Source organism: Vidua macroura, chromosome 18 (assembly GCF_024509145.1).
Source record: "Vidua macroura isolate BioBank_ID:100142 chromosome 18, ASM2450914v1, whole genome shotgun sequence".
NCBI lineage: Eukaryota > Metazoa > Chordata > Aves > Passeriformes > Viduidae > Vidua > Vidua macroura.
In genome coordinates this window covers 833,155-854,359 of record NC_071588.1, presented here as the reverse complement: position 1 = coordinate 854,359, position 21,205 = coordinate 833,155, and the positions used below count along the sequence as shown (strand labels likewise).

General features: G+C 43.7%; 1 protein-coding gene across 1 annotated transcript in view; it reads right to left on the bottom strand.

Annotated features, from left to right (window-relative positions):
* The window catches only part of LOC128816506 (transmembrane protein 132D-like), a 200,982-nt gene extending 188,004 nt beyond the window's left edge, over positions 1-12,978 (bottom strand). Inside the window, exon 1 of the mRNA XM_053994168.1 lies at positions 12,760-12,978. Coding sequence (XP_053850143.1) covers positions 12,760-12,838 — 79 coding nt within the window. The 5' untranslated portion in view covers positions 12,839-12,978. The remainder of the gene's footprint in view (positions 1-12,759) is intronic.
* Positions 12,979-21,205: the final 8,227 nt, after the last annotated feature.

Here is a 21,205-nt window from a genome sequence, read left to right as displayed (position 1 = left end):
GAGAGGTCCCATCCAACAGCAGTCTGTAATGCTGAACACAGCCCTGGGAGCCAAGGAGAAAACCCCTCTGGCCCAGACCCATGATCATGGAATCTTGCAGAGGGCTGGGATGGAAGCCTTGATTATGGAATCATAAATCCCATGAAAGAGGGATGCTCAGCTTTTTGGAAATGGTTGCAACACCAGCCACGGGTGGTGGCAGAAAGTGACCACAGCTCTGTGGCTGGGCAAGGACACAAAACCTGAAGGAACTCCTGTGTCTCCCATCTTCATTGCCATCCTGCAGCCTCTGTCATCACTCTACCGAATTCAGCTCCTCAGAATTAGTTTGGCTGGATTAAGAATACAAAGATAATTTCCAAAATCTTTCAACTCACCCATCACAATGCTTGAACAACAGCTAAGGTTGAACATCACCAGGTTCTATGATCATGATGCTTTCTGCAAGGGAATGAGAATGAGAAGGCCTGGGAACAGATCACTGCATGTAGAGTTTGATGCTACAAACAGAAAGCATTAATTGCAGCCTGTGAAGGCACTCAGCCCTTTTTCATCTGAGATCTGGTGAGCGTGTGGCCTCGGGGTGAGATTATTCACAGTCCCATCTCTGTTGGAAAGCTTTTCTTTTTGGTCCGTTAGTTTTCCATCAGATCAAGGAGCTCAACCACCTCAGTCAGCAACTGCAGCACTACTGGAGCCGGTGCCTGCAAAGAAAAGCCCCAACCTCTATAAATGAGGAGAAAATATTAGTTTTCAGCTCTTTCTGCGAGCTCTCTGCATGGCTCATTACTCAAATGCAGAATTGCCACTGCTACACAGGAAAGAGATTGCAGCAGCCCCAGCTGAGGCTGACTCTGCTACTGAGCAGCTCTACCATCCATGCTCCTTTTCAGATCAGATTCAGCCTAGTAAAGAATTTTTTTTTTTTTTTTTTTTTCTGTTTACAGCTTACAGTCTAGATTTAAGTGAACAAAATCCAACACAGAAAATACAGGAAAGCACCACTGGCCAACTACTGCACCTGCACTATCCCTGTAGAGTGGGTTTTTTTCATTTCCAGGAAAAGTCTGTCAAACCATTTTCTACAGCCAAATTACAAAAATTCTGAACATTGTTTCTGTGAAGTTAGACCTTGACTCCTGAAGGCTTATTGTTCCCAGCTGTGTTTTCACAGCACTCAGCACAGTTTTCCCAGCTATGCTATGTGGTTTCATTATTTCCTCCTCTGGAGCTGCGTGGCATCTCCAGGAGCACACAAAGCAGCATTTCTCTGGCCCAGCTGATGCCTACTCGTGCAGGGCAGAAGGCAAGTTCTGCTGTGAGAGCTGAGAACAAAACAAAAACCTTCGTGGTATCATCCTCGGCCAGCAGGTCAAGGGAAGACACTGAGAGGATTTGGGAAGTGTCAGAGCTTCCATTATGCAAAGGCCAGTTTGTGCAGAGAGATTTTGTACTATTGGAAAAATGAGGTGAGAATGATGAAGCTTGCATGTATGTGACAATATTTTACTGCAAAAACAAAAGGAGTTATTTTCAACCACTGAATGCAAAGGAGTAACTGAGCATCAGTTGTTCTGGTTTTCCTTTCTGGGGGGTGAAATAAAGTACAAACCATTTCACAATAAATAAGCAAAACTATCTTGGCTGCTGCAACTTGCATTCAGCATAAGCAAAATTAAGATTTATTTATTCCATGAAAATTCATGGAATTTTTAATTTAAAGTTTAATATTTGTCTGAAACGGAATTGTAAAGAAGGGGTTGTGTCTTCTTAATTTAAATTAATGAACGTGAGGGCAGCTCTGCAGTTTGGCAGAATACAAGTTTCATTGGGTAAGATCAAGTACTTGTGTAACTGAACCCATCAGAGCTCCTGGGATGGCTCTGGTGAGGGGCTGTGCACACCCTGTGCCTGGAGCAGCCCACAGAGCACAGCTATTCTGATCTTCTTATCATGCAACTTTCACAATCCCATCTTCACTAGCAGTCCTTACTCTGCAGAGTAGCACCACAACAGAATTCAATCTTTATTTCTTCTTCTCTTCCAACTTCCATAAATTTCTTCTTGCTTGCCCTCAATCTTAATTTTCTGGGCTCCCAGCCTAGAGTTTCAATTATTTTGTGATAAGTCGTATAGGTCAGTACTAAAGTTCAATGTCATCTCTAAATCTAAGATTATATATGGTCTGTTTTCCTCCGTGATTCCTTCTGTTCATCCCATTGCTGAAAACAAGACTTGGTATTGGAAGGAGAACAGTGGCAGCAATGACCTATAAATAAGGGGGCAAGAGAAAGTGCAGGAATTATGGAGGGATTCACTTGCTGAGTGTCTGAGAAAAACATTTATTCAGAAATTGGAGAAGAAAACGACGAGGTACTGGGAGTAACATTTGCTAAGGCCTGGTCAGATTTAGACTGGAAGGAATACAATGATCTCTTCCTAAGACAGATGTCAAAGGAGGACAAAGGATAACTGAGACTGCCACAACAATTCCACAGAGGAGATTCTGATAGTGCCTGTTTGTAGGAAGAAGATAGAACAATGTAGTTCTTGTGACAAATTGATCAAAGTGGCAGCAAACATCTGCAACAAGTCAAAGAGAGGCCCAAAAGGGAACGCTGCAGAGGCAGCACAGATGTGAGGATTAGAGGGCTGCTCCTCTCAGGCAGAAAACAAATGAGAATGTACTTGTTATGAAAAAAAGGATGGCTTTAGCACTTCACAGGATGAACTGAGACACTGGAAAAGCCCTCTTACAGCAAATAACGTCCTGCAGGACTCTTTTAGCATTTGGGGGGGACTTTTCTTCATCTCTTGATCTTCACTGTCTCCCAGCAACATTCCAGAGAGGTTGTAGGCCATAAGAACCTAAGGGTTGGGAGAGTTAACTACCTGAGAAATTATCATCTGACCTACTGCAACAGTTGAAATCCTACAAGGTCTGGGAATGCTCCCCTCTGCACCTAAATCTGAATTCACTGCTCCTCACTTGGGCTGCCAAAGCCCAGGGCTGGCAGCACTGCAGATGTGCTGCCAAAGTCATCCTTCTCTTCTGGAGCTGCTGAAAGGAGAACAGTTGAAGAGAATCTCTTCATGAACCATCATTTTGTTATTATTGATGCAGTTTGATTATCTGATGAGAACCTATAATGCACACGCAGACATTTTAAGCACCAGTCTATAAATACAGGAACAAAGGTCTGCTATATTTAGTATTCTCCACTTACAAGCATTTCTCTTTCTTCAGGGTCTGATCCAAACCAAACTCATAATTCTGACAGGAATAGATGAAAGGATGAAACGAGCACATGACTGCATAGAAATAGAACAAAAACAAACAAATACATGCTTCACCAGTGATTATTGTACCATTACTCTGATGTGCTGCTGCTCAGATAAAAAGGCTTAATAAAAAGGCAAGCAAAGACCCAGTTGATGCTGATACTTGTATTGTAAAGGTGAAACAGCAGGGAACATCTTCAGCAAAGTTATGACAGGACAAATGGGGGAAAAAGGTAACAGCAGCAGCAAACACCTGCAGAAGATCACAGATCTTAAGTATTTACCTTAGTTAGCTTTACACAAATGAATAATTAAGAACAATAATGGAGCACTGATCCCACTCAAAACATCAGCCTGGTGGACAGCATTTGGGAAATGCCACCTTCTTTGTCAAGGGAATTCACAGTGATATTTTCTTTGTATTTTTTATAACATGAAATTGGTTCCAGGTCAGTCTCCACCCAATTTAGAACAAAAGAACCTAAAGGCTAATGAACAGGATTGTCTGATTCTCTGTGTGTTCCTACAAGCTAGCTCAGAAGGTCAGAAGAACCCATTTCTTTTGACCTTTTCAACTTCCTTGTCCCATCAGTAACACAGGGACCAGCCAACAGTTTCTTTCACCGTCTCACTACCACCACTGCCCACTCTGTTCACAACTTACCAAACTGAAGGAGCCTAAAATAAACCCCAAAGACTTGAAGGGGCAAAGAAGGAAAAAAATATTTCTAAGATCTGTACCATCTGCCAAAAAAACTATTTTTTCATAGGTGGTTTGTGGCATTGTTAATACAGACATTGAAAATATTTTCTTAATGTTTATTAACATGGATTACAACAGAAATAAATAAAAACCATTTTTATGACATCCTCTTATAAAAAACTTTTTATAAGTTTATATCATGCTGCTGCTTGAAAAGCCTTAGGCAGCACATTCATTGTAACATCAGGGGATGGCATCTACTCAATCCCGTAGAATATTTTAATCACACACATGCTTTCAAGGTATCTTCATTTTTTTCCCTACCCCACTCTTCTTGTCTATTCTTACAGGCCTCTGAGCAGTCCCATGTTGTCCAGCAATCAGAATGTCACATTCCAATTTTTAACACAGATGCTAGAAATTAATTATTTTCATGTGTTAAAATGTACAGCAGATGCTGTATAGCTGCAAGTAAAGCAGATTCTGCTCTGAACGCCTTGTATTCTGAGCAGACAAGACAGTTTAAAAAAAGGGAAAGCAGGGAACTGGAGTGATTTTTCAAAGGTTACAGAAAGCCAATGGATACCCTCACTCCTAAATCACCATCATGAACCACTACATTCCCCTGCTCTCATAAAGAAGAGAACTCTAACAAGGTAAAATGATTGCATTTTTGTAAAAGGATAATAATGCCTGACTTAAAAATGGGATGGAAAATAATGCTTTATAAGGTCGTTTCCAATAATAAACCAGTACTATTAGAAGGCCACTCCAAGCTATCTGTTATTTTCCCACTTTAGAGCCTATCAAACAGAGATATTTCTGCTCCACAAAATATCAAACAGTATGAAATCCTCAATTTTGCTGGAGATGCCAGTGTTCGTGTGTGGCTTGTCAGAAGAGATTTTGTTTATTTTTAAAAACACCGAGCATGCTGCCAGGGCTGTAGTACAGCCTGGCTCAGTGGAAACCCATTAAAACCACTTTGCTGGGCAGATGGTGTCAGAGAGTCAGGAGCACAGAACAGAATCCCACTGTGCACAAGTGTTCAGTATGCAAGAAATCATCTCCTATCAGACAGTGCTGCAGGGGACACAGGCAGCCACAGAGGAGAGAGCAGAGCACAGCAAAGTCAGGGGAGGCTCACAAGCCAGAAATATGGAAAAGGATATGGAACAAGGGGGCATGAACTGCACAACCCCACGTGAGCAAGGGCAGATCTACACAGAGCACCAGTCTGAGCTCCAGAAACAGCACACTGCTTTTGTTCTCTGAAGGGGTAAGCACGCCTTGTCATTGCGAGGGATAGCACAACTCAAATGAGATTCTGGAAAGTGTCCACTGCATTTCCAACCCCCATCTTTCACACCCTGATTCGCAGGCTTGCTGGGCAGTTGGCATTTCAGTGGAGTTCTGGTACAAAGAAACTCAGCAGTGACATCTGGGAATGGCCTTGCCGTGGCAGCCTGAGAACGTGACAAAACTCGGTACGTCACGTATCAGACAGGCACTAACACAGCAGTGCATTGCAAGGCTCCTTTTGCACACCTTCCTTCCAGAGAAGGAAGCACAAGTGTGTTCTGTGTTTTCAGATGAGTGGCTAATTCTGTAGGTGAGCACAGCACCTAACAAAGCCTCTAACTCTGGGTTAAACAGGTCCTAAACAGAACAAACACGGGGAAAATGAGTGTACAAAAATTCCCTGTACTCTGCACCACGAGTGGCAATAGCTTCCAGTGTGTGTGCACCTCTTTCCTCTGCTGGGCACAATCAGCTGCTCGGCTCTGCCCCAAGTCCTGTATTGTGAACCACATAAAGAGATCCTTCTTCATCTTCAGAGCCACAGACTTGTGACCCTGAGCAAACTAGATCCTATTTTTATTTCTGAGAACAAGGTAAGGATGACAGGAGCGTAACTGCAGGTACATGGTGCATTTACAGATTTATCACACTGCAAAGTTTTGCAGAGCTGAACAGTTCTTTCAACAGTAGCTCAAAACACAATCTACAGAAACAACATCAAGCAGGAAAACCTGACAATATCCCCACTGCTAGCAGCAAAGTAGGAAGTTAAATGTAGGACTCTAACACACACAGACAAGAAAGATAACTACCCCATGTGTACCAGCAAATCAAAATTAACCAAGCAAGGCTGATTACATTAGGGCAGAGATGCAACGCTAAAGGATAAATACAGATATTTCAAATATAAGCAGATGCAAATCACCATTATTTTCATGAAGACAAGTAGAATGAGTCACCATGGCTCAGCAGAAAATGGAGACTACAATTATGTGCTAATCCAGAATCTTTGGTACGTGAGTGGATTGAAGACTAAGTGGGATTATTTCCTTCTCAATATTGTGGATTAGATCAATATTCAGAGACACCAGTGACTAGTTACCTCTGCCAGCTTTGGGTTCCTCCTCTTGCACAATGAATTTACATAATGTATACTGAAGACATAAAACTAGACTTTTAAAAATATAAATAAAAATCAAGTGATGTTGAGGGCCCACAAAATTCAAGGTTTTGAGACCATTCAGCATTAAATGAGGCTACACTCTGTGACTTGGAGGATTTTTTTAGCATGCAGGACATGCAGACTCATCTGTGTGATTATCTGGACATCTGCCTTACTCCTCAGCAAGAGATCTGCAGACTGTCTGCTCAACAGTCTGCCTCTCTTGAAAGCAAACACATCAAAGGACAAGATGTGGAGCATCCTGGTTCAGCTGGAGAGGAGCTCCTGTTGCTCCTTAGTCCATCTCAAAGCTGTGTCCCCCAAGGGTAAAGAGTGTGCTGACACCTTCCCACCCCTCTGCTTGTGGCACTTGTTATTATTACCCCTGCTGCTTTTTTATACATACCTAGCTAACTGATTTCTTTTGTTGTTTTTGTAAGAGCTACATTATTCAATATCCTTCCCCTTTAGTTTAGAATCTACATGGTCATTTTTAGATGTGGGTCTGTTTTGCTTACAAACCATTACCATGGCAAATTTCTGAAACACTTCAGCCAAAACATCCTTGCAGCAAAGTCTTTATTTGCAAATAAAACCCCAAATAACTAAACAAACCAAACCAATTCAAAGTAACTTTAAAAACAGAGCCAGATGGGCCTGAGAGGAGGTGAAGTGATTACAGGAGGAGGAAAGAAACCTTCTGTTTTGTAAATCTGGGAAAATGTGGCAACACTGATGAGTCCACTACCAACCTTTTATACACTGCTTGTACAAGAAACCAAAGTGCTTTTTGCTGAGCCACTTCCAGGGACACAGTTGTCTGCAGCACAGAAACCTCCCTCAAGGAACCTTTCTGGAAACCTTGGTTAAAAAAGCCCAGCAGTGAGGGTGTGAGAACAAACAAGCATCCTCTGCGTGCAGAGGAAGCTCTGAGGCAGTGACTGACCCCGGCGTGCAGATGCCATGGGTGACTGGCAGGGCTCTCCTGCTCTGCCCACCGAGCCACTGCTCAGTGCTGATTTAAACCAACCTCTGCTGCACTGGGTCACAACACTCACACCAGCAGTGCCTCTGCCTGGAGCACAGAGGCAACACCAAACAGCTCACAGCAACACTTCCAACTACCACAGTTAGTCTCACTACGCTGCGTTTTCTCTTTCAAGGAAAAAAGCCATCCAACCTTCCAAAAGAAATCCAGAGCATCTTACACAGTGCCCTGGTTTTGGTATTGTCACAAAGGTCTTTGTTTACAACCAGACACAAACTGGGACGCAGTCTGAAAGCAGCCTTGTTACTTCCATTTCCTCCGCTCGGTTTTTTCTCCCTTGCACGCAGAAGGTTTCTGGCACTGGTTTCACAAGGCTGCTCAGATGTTCTGTGAATCACCACTGGTGTGTGGGCTACAGGCTGAAAAACACCACTCCAGAGAACTGTCTACTCTGAATGGAAGGCTGCTGAAGGCACTGAAATCCCTCTCCTGACTGCAGTGGGCTCAGCAGCAGGGTGTAACCCCTTCTGTCGCAGAGCTGTGACTTGCACCCTCCTCTGGTCCAGTCTAAGGCACAGGACTAAAGCAGGGGATGGAAGTTTGCATTGATAGCACACAGGCCGTGCTTTGGAAGATGAAGAGTTTAATCCCTTGGCTCTGTGGGGCCATCAGACCAACACCTTACACTGGAATTAAGTCTATTCAATAAAAGAAGAAATCAGGGACGTGAAGAGGCCAATCCTCATTCTACAGTTAACTGTGCCCACATTTCAACCCCAGGGCAAAGTAGCCTACCATCCTCAAATATGTACTTTAAACTGCTCATGATAATTAGTGTTATCTACATGTCTTGGAACTACTTAAAATCCACTTCATTTGGAGCTGCCATTAATAATGCAGCAGGCAATACTACAAAGGCTGGTGAAAATCAAGTAATTTAATGTACCACTTTATAAACCAAACTTGTGATGAATCTCAGCTGCCTCTTCAGCTTCCCTGCAATCAATCTGTCTGCAGTCATGTTTATGTATCCTAGGACCTGTGATAGACTGTCACTAGACTTGGCATCCACAACCACCTCAGGAGCTTGATTTAATGTGAATGCAGCATGAAGAATCAGATTATCTTTTGATTCTCTCCTTTATTAAATAAAACTGATCTTTATTGAATAAAGCTGCTTTTATTAATATCTAAAACATTGGTTGGTGTCACAGAGCCTGCCAGTCCTAAGGAACTAATAAAAGAAAAGACAGAAGTAAAAAATGAGAACATTACAGGAAAATATTAGAAACCAAATCACATTAAGCCAGTATTACAGCTGACAAATAAAACACGGGTCTAGCTGTGGAATTTTTTTGTTTAGTCTGAATTTATTATTTTTTACTGAAAGAAAAGGAATCAGAATGGGGCTTTTCCCACAAATACTCTGCGGCAAAAAACACAGCAAGAGTGAAAAATTGGAAGTTGTGTTCCCCTTCCCTTTTATAGTGTCTCAAACAACTTCAAGTTCAATGCAGCTGGGACAAAGCACAAAAACTTTGGGTTTAAGGAAACTGCTTGAGCTTGAAGCTGGAAAGATTTAATTTATTTTGGGGGTTTTATAGAACAATTTTGGGGTTTTTGCCCATAGGCAGAGCTCACAGGAAAAGCTCCTACTGACCACACGTGTATGTTATGCTCACATGAAAGCAGCAAGCACCACATTTTCCATCCAGACCACCTGCACAGCTGGAGCAACAGATGCCAGGAATGGGTCTGTCCCCAGGAAACACCAGCACTGTTACTGGGAGAAGAAGAATGTGCCCCTCATATCACAATCAGTCAATGTGAACTGTAATTCAACCCTGAACTCTTGTCTAGCCACCGCCAAGGAGTGGAAAAAAAATACATCTCATAAATTAAACAATCTTTGATTTTAATCCCATATACAGAATTATATCCCATTACTAATATACTACCACTTTTCTAGAGGAACGAACCAGAAGTAGACATCTGGGGGTTTGGTTTCCTTGTTTCCCCACACTCACTTTGCTGTAACAGGAGATTTGCATCACTGAACATGAGCTCTGCACATCTCTAGCTATGGGGAACACCCTGAGGGGATACAAGGAAATCCTGCCTAATACACTTGCCAAGCCTCCATTTCAATAAAATTGAGAGAAAAAGAAAATCAAACCAGCAGCTCTATGGCCTGAGATATCATTAGAGAGCAACTTGCAGGAAGATTTCTGCCCAGGATGACACAGAAGAACACAAAATGCTCAGCAGAAGACAAGCAGAACAAGCCACTAAAATATTCACTTGGTTTTTATTGTCAGCTTAAACTTGAAATTTGAAATCAATGACATCCAGTTTTATATGGAGACATTCATAATGAAAAAGGCTCCTCAATCTTTAGTCTCACAATATACATCCCAAAAGTGTTTGGCATCTTATGGGAGATGCTGTTTTTATTCTAGACTTAAGGCAGGCATGGAACCTGGAGCTCAAATAAAATATTGAAGTTTTTATTGTACTCCAGTGGAGCTGATGACTTTCCATTTAAACAAGAGAACAAAACAGTGACATTATCGTGCCTGTTGTATATAGTCTGTTTTCATTAGCATCAGCTGGACCTGGTTATTTTTTGACTGAAGATTTCCCAAGAACTTCTTCCCGCCTTTGACAACAAACAGCAAAACACTGAACAGACTGAGGGCCAGCATTGGCCTCCGAGGACTGACTCAGGAAAAGTCTGCTGAAGACAAAGCTGTGAAATGGCAGTGCCCAGAAGTACAGTCACAGAGCACAGTCACCTCTGCCCTTACACACCCATATCCTGTCAGCCTGACAGTGCATTAACACACGTGGATTATAGCATCACTGACAAATTGGCCTGGTAGCATCTTTAGCTCATTATTGAAAACAACATTTCATTTCTCAGGCTGGAGCTCTGCATTTTACAAGATAAAAGCAAAGCAAAATCACAATAGTATTCTCAAGCCTTCAACATTATTACCTGAAAGATTTGGAAACTGTGCAGTACAAGGTGTGTTGCCATGGTTCTGAGTAATAAGCAGCAGCCCTATACACAATAGAGAGCTGATTGCTGTTGCATGTTAAAAGCTTTTGTATCTCTTTAGGAAAACTTTGTCATCGTGTCATAAATGAGAGAGTTTTTCTATTAGCAACAGAAAAGCATCAAAGAAACATGCCCTGTAGTAGTAATCATGCCTGATGTATTTTTTGTCTGTTCATTTTGCTGCGTGGAGGGAGGTGGGAATCAACCCTTTACACTGTGAAGTTCATACTATAAATCTCTGGAACACTCGGGTCTTTCCAGTGTATTAAGGCATAGCAGTGCAGATGGAGTCTGTCAGCAAAGAAAAAATAAACAAATGCACTGCAGACAGATATCTGTATCACTAAACAGCAGAGTCCTGGCACTCACACAGCAGCGGTGTCTTGGATACCACCGTGCACGACCAGCAGCACAGCTAACACCAGGGATTCTGTGGGACCTCGTCTCTCAGCTTGCATGGAATCACAGAATTCTTCAGGCTGGAAAGACCCGAGACCATCGAATGCCACTGCTAAGCCAGCACTGCTCCATTCACCCCTGACCACGTCCCCAGGCACCACATCTACAGCCTCTTAAATCCCTCCAGGGATGGGGACTCCACCTTCCCTAGGAAGCTGTGCCAGGGCTTGACAACCCCTGTGGTGAAGCAATTTTTCCCTAATACATCTTCCAAAAGAGATGTAAGTAACATTTCAGAATGAAATCACATATGAATGCTATAATTGCTGAGTTGGCAGTAAAAGAAATGCTGTATTTTGTATAACTGAAATGCCATTTATTCCAGTACTGGAATAAACTGCAATCTCAGTCCAACACTATGTTAATGCAGTGTTAGGGCAGCAAACTCAAACACAGCAAAAGCCAGGGAATGAAGAAGTTCATACTCTAACTGCACTGTGAGCCTATCCAAGGTACTGATGATATTGCTTATAATAAAATACATCATTTACAACCTAGCTGGGCAATCACAAGCTACTGGTGTGCAATGTGAATGAAGTAATCTCTTGAAAAGACTCTGAATTCTAATCCCTGCTGCTAATGCATTTCCAATTGCAGCTTTGGAATAGGACTTATGTAGGCACCGCATTTAGGGAACATTTCGGAAGAGTTATCATTTTGTTCCTTTCTTTCTTTACCTGTTCTAAGGAAAAAAGGAGGAGAATGGAATTTGATACAGGGAAGCACCACAGAAATACACAGCTGTGTATTCTCTCATCTGTCAATAAGTTCAGTTGTGGATACAAACTAATTAGTAAAAGTAACTCACTTAATGAAAAGTGCTGATCTCTGGAAGTGTAAAAGGGTATTAAGAATAACTAATGTATTTTTCAATAGGGATATTTATAAGCAGGACTCTTTACCAGTATGATTGCAGAATCACAGATTAAATGCATATGCTCTGATTCCCCTCTGAAGACTAAACCACATGAAAACTTTGTTTTCCTGCCAAAATGTAACTGCTGATGCACAGTATCTGCTCGGTAGAAATGTATACTTCTCCTAATTTATATTTCACAGGAATGCTCAAAATCATCTAAATTAAGTATTGCAAAAGCACATTCACCTTTTGGCTGAGGCCATCGATGGAAATGTTTGAGTTCCGAGGAAGCTTTAAATGCACACAAAAATATGTGCACTGCCTGTGTGCTGGTTTTCTGATTCCAACTGTAAACAAGCTCGAGGGCTCCAAGAAGGAATCACTGAGTTGTGTGAAGTCATGCCATCAGGACACTCCAGCTCTATTCAGCATGCAGGATATCAGACACCTGCTACAGCATCTCATCAAAGCTTTTAACTGTTTCACTAAGTCCCTGTTTCTTTGGTCCAGTAGAACACTGCCAGTCAGTCTGAGATACAGGATTTTTAATGTGAAAACCGGCACAGAAGATAATGGTGGGGCAGCCAAGTCCAACAGCTTGTACCTCTGGGGATTTCAGATTTCCATAACACAAACCCTTCGTAATCCAAAGCAGAGCAACCAGCTAAGCTCAGCAGCAGCATCTTCTACCCCACCAAAAGTACAGTAAGGAGATAACAGATGTCTCAGGAAACTGCCAGACTGTTTGTCGTGGTCAACCAAGAAAAGATCCTTCCACTCAGGCTTTCCCATCACATCCTCTGTGTTTTTGACTAGCACATGGCTTCCCCCAAGTCTGTCTTGAATAGTATCGGTACTCAAGGCACTACAGAGAGAGGGAAGACAGGCTGGCTGTGCAAAACAAGAAACAAGATGCAGTGAAACAGAAGAGATTAAGGCTTACCTTTGGAAAAAACTGCTGCCAGGCTCAAGAGGAGAGGCGACAACAGATGCCCCATATTGCTAATCCCGGAAGCACACATCCTACGGTTTGTGGAGCACTTAGGGATCAGTTTCACACACTTGGTAGTCAAAATCAAAACCGGTCAGCTGGAGAGGCTACATTTTCAGAAAAGGTCATCTGGAAAGCGCAAGAGGCATTTCCTTCGCAGAGAAGACTTACTTCTTTAGCGTTAACCCTCCCCCTTCCTCCCTCCTTTCTTCAAAACAGATGATGCTGTGAGAAAACACCCCTCTCCTCGCAATAAATACAAAGGAGTCAGTTTGGATTCAGACGCCGGCGCGGAGCCGCAGCTGCCCGAGGCGGGCGAGCAGCGCCGTGCCCGGCAGCCCCGCGTCCGTGCCGGGCGCTGGCCAGGGCCGGGCTCGGGGCAGCGCTGCCCTGCCGCCCGCCGCGGGATGCGCTTCACACGGCCAGCGCCCGCATCGCGGGGAGCGGCCGGCGGCACCAAAGTTTTCCTTTAGGCGATGTTGATCAGCCCTGAAACCATCCGCACGCGCAGGGCTTGGCGTTGCGCGCTCTTTCTTTCTTTCGTTCAAGTTCTCAGTTTCCTCATTGACCTGTCTGACTTTGTGCACGAGAGGGAGATCACAGGCAGAAGGTGACGGCCGGCGAGGCGCTGAGCGCTGCCGGGGCCGGCGGCGGCGGCCGGCGCGCACCTCCCGCCCCCGCGCCGGCCCCGCCGCATCCCGCGGGCTGCTCGGGGTACCGGGCTGAGCCGCCGCCGCCGAGAACAACAACGCGGCACCGCCAAACAAATAAATAAATAACGCCGGCCCAAGCCCCGCCTCGCCCCCGGCGGCCCGGCAGCCCCAATCCCCGGGCAGCGGGGCGCGGAGCGGGGCGGAGCGGGGCGGGCCGGGGATGCGCGGACCGGCCCCGCTGCCGGCCCCTGCCCGGCCCCTGCCCGGCCCCCGCTGCCCAGCTCCTGCCCGGCCCCTGCCCGGCCCCTGCCCAGCCCCTGCCCAGCCCCTGCCCAGCCCCTGCCCGGCCCCTGCCCGGCCCCTGCCCGGCCCCGCTGCCCGGCCCCTGCCCGGCCCCCGCTGCCCAGCTCCTGCCCACCTCCCGCCCGGCCCCTGCCCGGCCCCGCTGCCGGCCCCTGCCCGGCCCCTGCCCGGCCCCGCTGCCCAGCTCCTGCCCAGCCCCTGCCCAGCCCCTGCCCAGCCCCTGCCCAGCTCCTGCCCAGCTCCTGCCCAGCCCCTGCCCAGCCCCTGCCCAGCTCCTGCCCGGCCCCTGCCCACCTCCCGCCCGGCCCCGCTGCCCAGCTCCTGCCCGGCCCCTGCCCGGCCCCGCTGCCCAGCTCCTGCCCGCTCCCCAGGGCGCGGCGGGAGCGGCGCCCATCCCCGGGCTGGAACCCGGCTCATCCTCGGCGGGCAGGGCACAGGGCACAGGGCACAGGGCAGGGCACAGGCGGCTCCGGGAGCACGGGCAGGCAGAGCACCCCGAGCCGCTCCGGCAGCATCCCCGAGCCGCCCGCAGGGACGGACACGCACCCAAAGACCGCATCCCTGCGGCTGCCGGGAGGGACGCGCTGGCATGAGCGTGCTGCTGCACGTGGCGAGGCTTTGGCTCCTTCCCTCGTCCCAGTTTGTCGTGTTTTCAGCTCTCCCCAAGCCACTGCAACAGTCGTGAGCCAAATCAAGCGCGGTGCAGGCAGAATAGGGAAATAATGTGATGGAATACTTCGTACATGTTGCAAAAACAGCAGCAAAAATACCGACATTTGGTCTAAAATAGTCTCCAAAAGCACTGGGGGAAAATAACTGACCTCAGGTTTTCCATTACAGAAGGTATCAATACTAACACAAACATTTGGTCAAATTTAATAATGAGATTTATATTATCCTTGGCAGATAGAATTGCAGCAAACTGCAATTACCAAAGCCAAAACAAAACAAAGCAAAACAAAACAAAACAAGAAGTAGCAACAAGAATTTATAGTCATTTTCTTCCTTGGTGGAGTACATGTTTGGGAGCAATAAAAACATTTGTCTGTATATCAACATCCACAACACTGAAGCTGTAAATAGTCTATCAAAATAAACTTTGCACACTTTCTGTTTGCCAACACTGAGAAGTACATGATTACCCATGCGGTGAGAAAAGGCTGCATTTTGTGTGGTGGTATGAATTCATTTTAGAGGTTCATGTCAGCTTTGGAAGGATTCCCAGCTCCTGAGAGGCTCCCCAGAGCTGAAATGAAGCACATGTCTAGAACTGGCATTGCACTGCAAACAAAAATGTACGAGCTCAGAATATCCCTACCTGACAGAGGAGAAATAACTGTTATTGACACGTGTTGTGGCCAAACCTTGCAGTGTTGTACAACATAGGAGAATTATTAGTAAACAACACTCTCTCTCAGATACAGCAGTCATGCTCTGGAGGAGGAAGTCAGTGTCCAGCTTCATTCAGTGGCAGGGTGGAATGTGCCAGGATAACATTCCAGTTAATCTGTGTTCTGGTGAGGAAGCTTCAAAAAGAAATCTCTGAAAAGTATGAAAAGTGCAAAGGAAGAGTTTCCTCTCCAGATACATGTGTGGGCACCTTAGTCACCAAAGTAATTTAAGAAAAAAGATATTGGAATAATAAGAAAGCCAATCCAAGATTCTCTTCTTTTACTTCTACAGTTTCTGCCTTTGCTTTTACATTCAGTTACTTTGTGCACCATTTGGAGATGTTTTGTGCATAGGCTTTCAAGGCCTTGCAGTCATTCAGGGTAACTAGAATGAAAGAAGGGCAGGAGTTGTTACAGAAATGCAGAGTGAGAGAGTTTTAATGCCAGCCATATTATGTTTGCAAAATTAGCTCCTTTCCCTTCTCTTCATATTTTGCAACATCGTTGTTGACACAATAGACTTGGAAGCACTTACTTCATTTTTCAGCCCAAATATGGAAACTATGGAACCTAGGATCCTTCATCTGGGATGCTGCTACTCACTGAACGGATTAATATTTTAATTTGGTCTTGTGAGAAGGAAAAAAAATTAATCTAAGCTATTACTTTTTCCTTAAGGTTTTTTAAAGTAATTCTGAAAGGTCACTAACTAATTATTAAATTTTATGCATCAATACTCTTCCCCTCCAGAGCACTCCGCAGACCTTTTACTTTTAGTAGGTAGTAATGGACACTTAATATCTCATCAACATCCTCCTCCTCATCTTCCACTATCATGTTATCCCCACAAACCAGATTTGGGTGTCGAGTCTCTCTCAAAGCCAAGTGACTTTTGAATGAACTGTTGTTTTCAGTCCCTTCAGACATGAAGAAGTTGTCTTCAGTCCCTTCAGACATTTCTTGCCCTGCCCAGGAATAATCTCACTTTGGTTTAGTGGGCATTTTACTGAAGTACCAGCTGAAGGTCAGGCCACTCAAATTTCCCCCTGCAGAGTGGGAGTCCCAGCTCCAGTTTGTGCCCACGAGCGCAGGTGGCAGCACATCAGCTGTGCAAACTCTGTCCTGGCCAATGCTTCTGGGATGAAAACCCTTCCTGTGCATTGCTCATGGAAATCACAGCAATTTATACAACTCATAATGAGAAAACATCTTCCTGTTTCATTAGCAATATGTTATTTTGGCAAGAATGCCTCATCTTTTCTGGGTGATTAACACAACTAATTATGAAGGAAGAACTGGCATTAGGAAAACATGAGAGAGTGGGGAGACCTGAAAACCCATAACCTAATAGAAAAGGTAGAAAACTGATTAATCCACACCCACCAAGGTAATGAAAAGATCCATCCTCATCCCGACACTTCTTGTTTCATCTGCGGTGTGAGACATCATGTCATTAAAATTGCTAATTGTTCTGATCAGTTTATCAATTCCCATTTTTGTTTGAGGTTGGGTTTTTAAAAGCAGCAATGTCCCCTCTTTGACAGGCTAAAAGCACAGGTCTGGGGGAAGCCCCACTGATAAGACAAAGAGCTGCACAAGGGAAAAGTGGAGCCAAGTACATGAGCAAAAAGGTTCCTCTGCCCAGTATTTCACATCTAGACAGACAGATAGATATAGATACAGATATCTCAATAAATAAATCTATAGAGATAGATAAAAAGACATGGAAATACAGAATATGCCTAGTGATCTGAAAGCAAACAATTAATTCCAAAAGCCAGTTGCATTTAAAAATTGTCTCAGTGCCCACAGACCTGGAAGAACTGGGCATGTTATTGAGTCTTTTAACCTGAGCAGTCACACATTTTTCTCCAAAAATATTTTTCACTTTCAATTAAACTCTGAGGGAAAAATCCTGGTGCTGCTGGAGTCAGTGCATGCCTTGCCATTGATTTTTACAGAGACAGATTTTTACTCCTATTTTTTTTTCCTTTGCTTGGGACTGCACAAAGGGCATTGAAATGGATTATCTGGGTTTGCAACTGCACAACATTCAAAGAGAGGAGCAATTAGAGTCAGAGATTCAGAAGATGAAAAGGCATCAGCATGATCAGCTTGACCTCCTAGTAAATTTATACAATTTCATGTGTTGTCTCCAAAACACTGAGCAGCGATGAGGCAGCAGGTGTACTGTGACTGCCAGTTAGAATGCACAGCATAAGTTCTTCCATCACTATTCCATGTTTCTATCTCTTATTTCCTCACCACAGCTATCTGTGGTCTCTGTTTGTGTAATGCAGAGGTTTTGGGGAAGGGACTTCCTTCGGGTGCTTGTATACCCCACACCTTGGCCAGCTGTGCCACAGCCACAGCTGAGTTTCCTTGTGATGCTCCCACAGAAATGCTCTGAAAATCAGAACAGCTTAATGGGAGATGCCACAAAGACCACACTGAGCCACACGCTTCAGTTGCCTCTTAATTTCTGCATCTTACGCTTTTCTGACATTAACCAGCACTTAGATTTTTGTTTCAGTGACAGCAGGATGAAACATTAAATCTTTGTTAATTTGACTAAAACTAATTCTCATCTGTTCAGTCAAACCACATAGGGAAATAAAAAATGAAATCACTTGATTTCCTTATAATGCTTCTGTTTTATGAGAAAAGCAGAGTCACTGAAAAATCTTGGCCAGGCTGAAAGCAAGATCTGTTTGACAGCTTGTGTTTCTGCTGGCTGTGGCAGTGCCCCTTGAGTGCCATCTCCTTAATGATCAAACACCAGCCTCAGTGGGGAACAGCATTCCTACAGCTCTGCTCTGTGGTGCTGGCCTTGCTGTCAGTTCACAACCACTGGAAAAGGAGATGATGTCAGAATTTCCACTCTCCTTTACTTGTTTCCAATGAAAACTCAGAAATATCTCAGTTCCAAATGATTTCCTTTGTCATTCTAAAAGTGACAAAGGACCTTATCACAACACAGCTAGGCTCTTATCAGCCAAATCAACAGCACTCTAATAGGCAAAGGTGTATCTAAGAGGGCTTTTTGGTTTGAATTAATGAACTAATATATTAACCTGCTTCATCTGACAGGAGGATTTTAAAAGCTGCTGTGGCTGCAAGTTACTATACTCATATCACAATAAAGCACAATGATTTATAAGGACCAAATCACAGAAGTTGCAGAGGCCAGCTCAGAGCAAATTCAATAAATAAACAAGCCAATATGTGTGCACCTCAGGGAAAAGTCAGCATGAGAAGGAATATCTCTATATTGTGAGAAAATGAACAGCAATACCTGCCAAGTTACCACAGGCAGAGCAATCCATGTGGCTGGAATGTCAGTGCTCACAAGCAGCACGTCCAGTTGGAAATCTGATAACATTCCCAGGGGAGCAGCTGGAAATTCACTGGTTTGTAGGAGCAGATAACATGAAACCGAAGAACAGATGTTATCCTGCCTGACCTGAGATGTAACTAAAGACAAGTTGATGTGATGCAATCAAGGAAGGCAAAGCCCCTTTAAAATTACTCTGCAGGTACTTGCCAGCTTCCTTTTCTGGAAAACCAAGACAGAGATTCCTTAATTCATCATTTAGACCTTCATTTTCAATATGAAAAAAATACTGAAAATACAGAAATTCTATTAACAGGATTTAAAAAAGCAACTTTTATGCCCAATCAACTGACCTTTTTTACTAGAAGGGTTATTAAATACACTAATTATAATCTGTATCACAATATTGTGAGTAGAGGTCCAATCTTCAGTGATTAGAATTTTTTTTTTCTGAGAACCAGTTGATGTTCTGTGCTCAACATCTCTTGGAAATAAGGAAACCAGTGCTGCAAAAACCTCGCAGGGAGAGCATTTTAGTGCCCCAGGCTGATTACTGTGACCTGGATCCAAAGGTCTGGAGTTTCCCAGCCCCATGGAACACGAGTTTACAGCTGACTGGAGGTTAGGCTGAAATACGTAAAGAAACGGCACAGCCCAAGAATTTGGGAGGAACGAGAAACCCAAAAAAACCCAGGGAATAAACACATATGGCGCCAACTCGTGTGCACACGTTAGACCTTAAAGAGTCGCCTGCTTGGCAGCACCAATATTCCTGAAATTCGCAGGAAAATGGGCTCGTTGCTGCGACAAAACGCAACCTTGTTTGTCCCAGGCGCCGGCTACTGATGGAGTGCCAGTGACCCCTAGTGCTGCAGTAACTCACCGAGGCTCCAGACATCATCCTGACGCCAAAGCACAACATATTTTCTCCTCAAAACAAGACAAGAATTGGCAACTGAACTAAAAATGTATCATAAATGCATAAATTATAGTGAAACAAATGGCATGAGGAAACAGTAAACCAAGGGTATTAGAGGAAAAAGCAAAACTTCTAGTTTTTAAACTTTTCCATTTCTAGGTATCGAACAGTTAGCTGAGTCCCTTAAAACACACTGACTGATTGTCGTGCTTAATATGGTTTCAGAAAGAATGGGATTACTTAAATTACTGAATCATACAGAAAATATTTGTCTAGTTCCTTTCTTGGATCTCTGTTGGCTACTGAAGAATTGTTGTTGCCCAAAATTTTTGGTGTTTTTCTGCAATATTTTGTCTGCATACCAAATTCTGTGTGGTTTAGACCACACTGTATATTTAGGGTTGGTCTATAAAGTGTAAGTCTAATCGATTTTTAATGGAAGATAAATGTTTGTAATGTCTAATTAAGTCTGTTATTTGCTTATAGGTAATACCCAACAGTAACGTGATTATTACATTTTTTACTATTATATCCATGTTGTAATGCTATTAGAGGTTAATAATTTATTGGCTCTTTATAAAATATTTATGAATGGATTATCCAGTGTAGCAAAATGAGGAGTTACATAGAGCCAATATTACACAGTAGTTACATAGAGCCAAATTCAAACCTACTATAGAAGACAATGAACCTTTTACCTGCAAATCCAGATTTGCTAACTCCATTTCAGAGTGATAAGAGACAGGAACATCAGGCACGTCAAGAGGAAAGATTTGCAGTACAGAAACATGTAAGATTTAAAAGCAATTTCCATCAAGACATTTTAAATTAAACAGTTCCTCTTTTTGCCTTCTTCTGTAGGTTTTTTTGGTGTTTTGGGGGGTGTTTAAGCTGTCTGGTATAGCCCACAGACCTCTTCCTGTCTGGCCTCGCTTACATTGGAAATACCAGAGGTAACCAGGTTCCACAAAAGTCTTAAAGGAGTCACAGGGACACTTGTGTGTAAGTTTAACATCTGTACAGCAAGGCTATACCTGCCCTGTCCAAAGCACTGAAGGGCTAAAAGTCACTCAAAGCAATTAAAGTGTCTGCAGACTGATTACTGAACTGAGCTCCTGAGGTATATTCACTTCCACTCATTGTCCAGGAATCTTAGCCACTGTTTTTTACACAGAAAATGCTTGATCAGCAATGGGGAATAAACAGGAGGCAGAAGAATTCATGACATATATAATGAACATATTTACTTTTCAAGATTTCCTCAAAGCAGGCAGAAATTGCATGCAGTTCAACTCCAGTCACACTGAAATTTTTGCCTTTTTTTCCAAAGCCCTCATTCTTCTCACAGATGGGAGAGCATATGGTAGGAAGCCCTTACACTATATTGCAAACAGCTTCCACACTATAGTAGATTTCATATTGAAACTGCAGCGTCAGTAAACGGGAGGAAGCAACGGAAGATATCCAGAATATTTTAACCTTCTCACTATAAACATTGGCTGTCCTTGCAGTTGGAGCTGCTGGAGAAGAAATTGGGGAGGGGAAAATTACACTAGCTCTGTGAATGTGTGACAAAAAAACCCCCAAACCAACAACTCTGAAAACAAGATCCTGTGCAAAAGAAACAAATTTGCATGCAAAATTGGGAAGCTGAGGGATTAGAACCAGCAATGAATGTACAGTAGCAAAGCTGGAAGAAAAAATAAATCGAGAGAATAAGATGGTTTGGGAATGTAAGAAGAAAATTGATTTTTTTTTTTCTTTTTATGGATTAATTTTAAACCAGGTTTACCAGGAC